Raw genomic sequence first — 2,785 nt, forward strand, 5'->3', positions numbered from 1 at the left:
GCAACTTCTTATCTAGTCCATATGCCAGGGCAGCTGCTGTTGGTTCATTGATAATGCGCAGAACATTCAGCCCTGCAATTACACCTGCATCTTTGGTGGCCTGTCGCTGAGCATCATTGAAGTAGGCGGGAACGGTGATGACAGCATCAGTGACTTTCTGACCCAGATATGCCTCGGCCGTCTCCTTCATCTTGGTGAGAACCATGGAGCTGACTTCCTCTGGAGCGAGGATCTTATTCTCTCCCATGTACTCAGCCTGCAGCAAAGGTTTACCTCCTTGGCTGATAACCTTGAACGGCCAGTGCTTCATATCAGCTTGCACACTCTCATCTGTGAACCGCCGACCTATCAGTCGCTTAGCGTCAAAGATTGTGTTCTTTGGGTTCCTGTTTTAATGCATAAAAGAAAACAGCAGAAATAAAAACAAATAAATTTGGTTGTCAGCAAACTTTGGTGAATTCAATGTTAATCTATTGTTATGTGTTTATATTACGGAGTGTTCCCACTTTGTACAGTGTATACGGAAGTCTGAAATCTAAACTGTGAAAAAACAAAAGAGTTAATGAAACCTACTTATGGTTTTTCTTAGAGTAAGAATTTAAGATGAAAAACAATGCTCTTTACTTCCCTTGTGCATCAGCTTAAAATTATCCCTTTTGGCAAATATTTTCAGGATATGCGACTTACATAAAACATGTGATCGATTTGACAATTTGGATTTCCCACATATTATGACCACATCACAGCATCACTAAGTTCTTGCTCAACGTTCTAGCTGATACATCAGTAAATTTACATTGTATGTCATTACCACATACTGTAAAACGAGGAATTTTCGCGTGCATTTTAATATCGCGAATTTCGGGAGCGCCAAAATTCGCAAAATTAAAATGCACGCGAAAGTTTTGGTCTAAGTACATGCATTGAACGCCAGTGGCAATTTGCGAAAATTTCATGCCACGAAAAGGGCTGTCGGCTCCATTAATTCGCGAAAATTTCATGCCGCGAATATATCATGTTTAACAGTATTATGACCACATCACAGCATCACTAAGTTCTTGCTCAACGTTCTAGCTGATACATCAGTAAATTTACATTGTATGTCATTACCACAGTACACCGACCGAGGAGCCTAGATGATCAATGATACACAAATGCATGCCATTCACAAGAAGCAACACAATGATGTTCTAGAAATCTATCTAGATGTATAGTAAACTTTAAAGGGAAGGTAAACCCAAAGAGCAATGTGGATTGAGTGAAAGCAGCAACATTAGTAGAACACATAAATTAAAGTTTGAGGAAAATCGGACAATCGATGCAAAAGTTATGGATTTTTAAAGTTTTGGTGTTGGAACCGCTGGATGAGGAGACTACTAGAGGATATGACTTATGAGTGGACAACAATTAATACAAAGAAAATATACCGGTAAAGGAAATTCAACAAAAATTCACTTTTCTAGAATTATGAAAGAGCAGTGGACCACCCGCTTTCAGAAAGCAGGGGGAATAATTGCTACCCTTAACATATGTCAATATCAAATTGATGGAATTTGCTCTTTTCATGAAAAATGGATTTTTGTAGTATTTTCTTTATATTTTCTTGGTATTGTTGTCCACTCATACGTCATAACCTCTAGTAGTCTCCTCATCCAGCAGTTCCAACACCAAAACTTTAAATGTTCATAACATTTGCATCGATTGTCCGATTTTCTTCAAACTTTCACTGATGTGTTCTACTAATGTTGCTGCTTTCACTCAATCCACATTGTTCTTGGGGTTTACCTTCCCTTTAAGAGACTCGCTCGAGAGGCTTCTACAATCCACACAGAAAGATGGCATGAGTATTCATGACATGCATACATACACTGTAGGCAACATCCCGAAATTGAATTTGTCAAGAAATTAGGACTTGTTCGTGCAATTAAACTTAAGTTATCGTAGGCCTAGAGATCTGGAACTAGATCTATACTTATACTTAACTAGATCTATACTTACATAGCAACTTGGTTCTTGGCGGCATCGCCGATGAGCCTCTCCGTATCGGTGAAGGCGACGTAACTCGGTGTGGTACGATTTCCCTGGTCGTTGGCAATGATTTCAACTTTGCCATTCTGGAACACACCGACACACGAATAGGTTGTTCCCAAGTCGATTCCAATTCTCATGGTCGGACATCCGGGTATTTTGCGTGTCACGGGGTCATGGATAGCGTTGGAGTGAAAACAAACCACTCGCGTGAGCCTGGAGTGAACGCTGTACGTGTTTTCTGCCGGGGCGCCCCGCGAGCATAGCGCTAGCGCAAGCTGGTACTGTAGCTGTGCGGGCGGCAGGATTAGGCCCTAGGCCTACTCTAAATTAGGCCCTACCCTAAGTACTACAGTACTAACGTTAGACCTACCTGAAGTTTCTATGAGGTACTAAGTAAGCGTAGATATCGGGGTAGGGCCTACTCAAAGAGGTTCTACTGCACATCTGGCCATCTTGTCGGGTCGTTGATCCAGAGTCCTGCCGCGATTTCATACGGGCACAGGTCCAGTCCGGCCGCCTTAAACTTGGCAAAATACCGGGACCGATCGATCGACAGGATCCAGATTTTTAGAATATTGCTGGCAAGACATGATGCATGTATCTCATGAATGATGGCACAAATGACAAAATGAATAATGAAAAACAGTCCCCATGTCTGAGCTGCGTAGAGTTGCACATAAATTATACGCGTCGCACATGCACAGCATGCAGTATGCGCATTATGCAGGCTTAGCGCTTGCAAGCTGTTTGTTTT

The 2,785-nt window shown here is 41.8% G+C and overlaps 1 protein-coding gene across 1 annotated transcript; it reads right to left on the reverse strand.

Moving 5' to 3' along the window:
• Positions 1-4: 4 nt before the first annotated feature.
• LOC139708568 (heat shock 70 kDa protein IV-like) lies at positions 5-2,168 on the reverse strand (the record flags this gene model as incomplete). Its single annotated transcript, XM_071620511.1, has 2 exons — positions 1,999-2,168; positions 5-386 (listed from the first exon to the last, which is right to left on the reverse strand). Coding segments are annotated over exons 1-2 (552 nt in total), but the record flags the coding sequence as incomplete, so codon positions are not given.
• Positions 2,169-2,785: the final 617 nt, after the last annotated feature.

This window comes from Diadema antillarum, unplaced genomic scaffold, assembly GCF_040938485.1.
Source record: "Diadema antillarum isolate AM-2024a unplaced genomic scaffold, OU_Dant_1.0 seq00001348_RagTag, whole genome shotgun sequence".
Lineage (NCBI taxonomy): Eukaryota > Metazoa > Echinodermata > Echinoidea > Diadematoida > Diadematidae > Diadema > Diadema antillarum.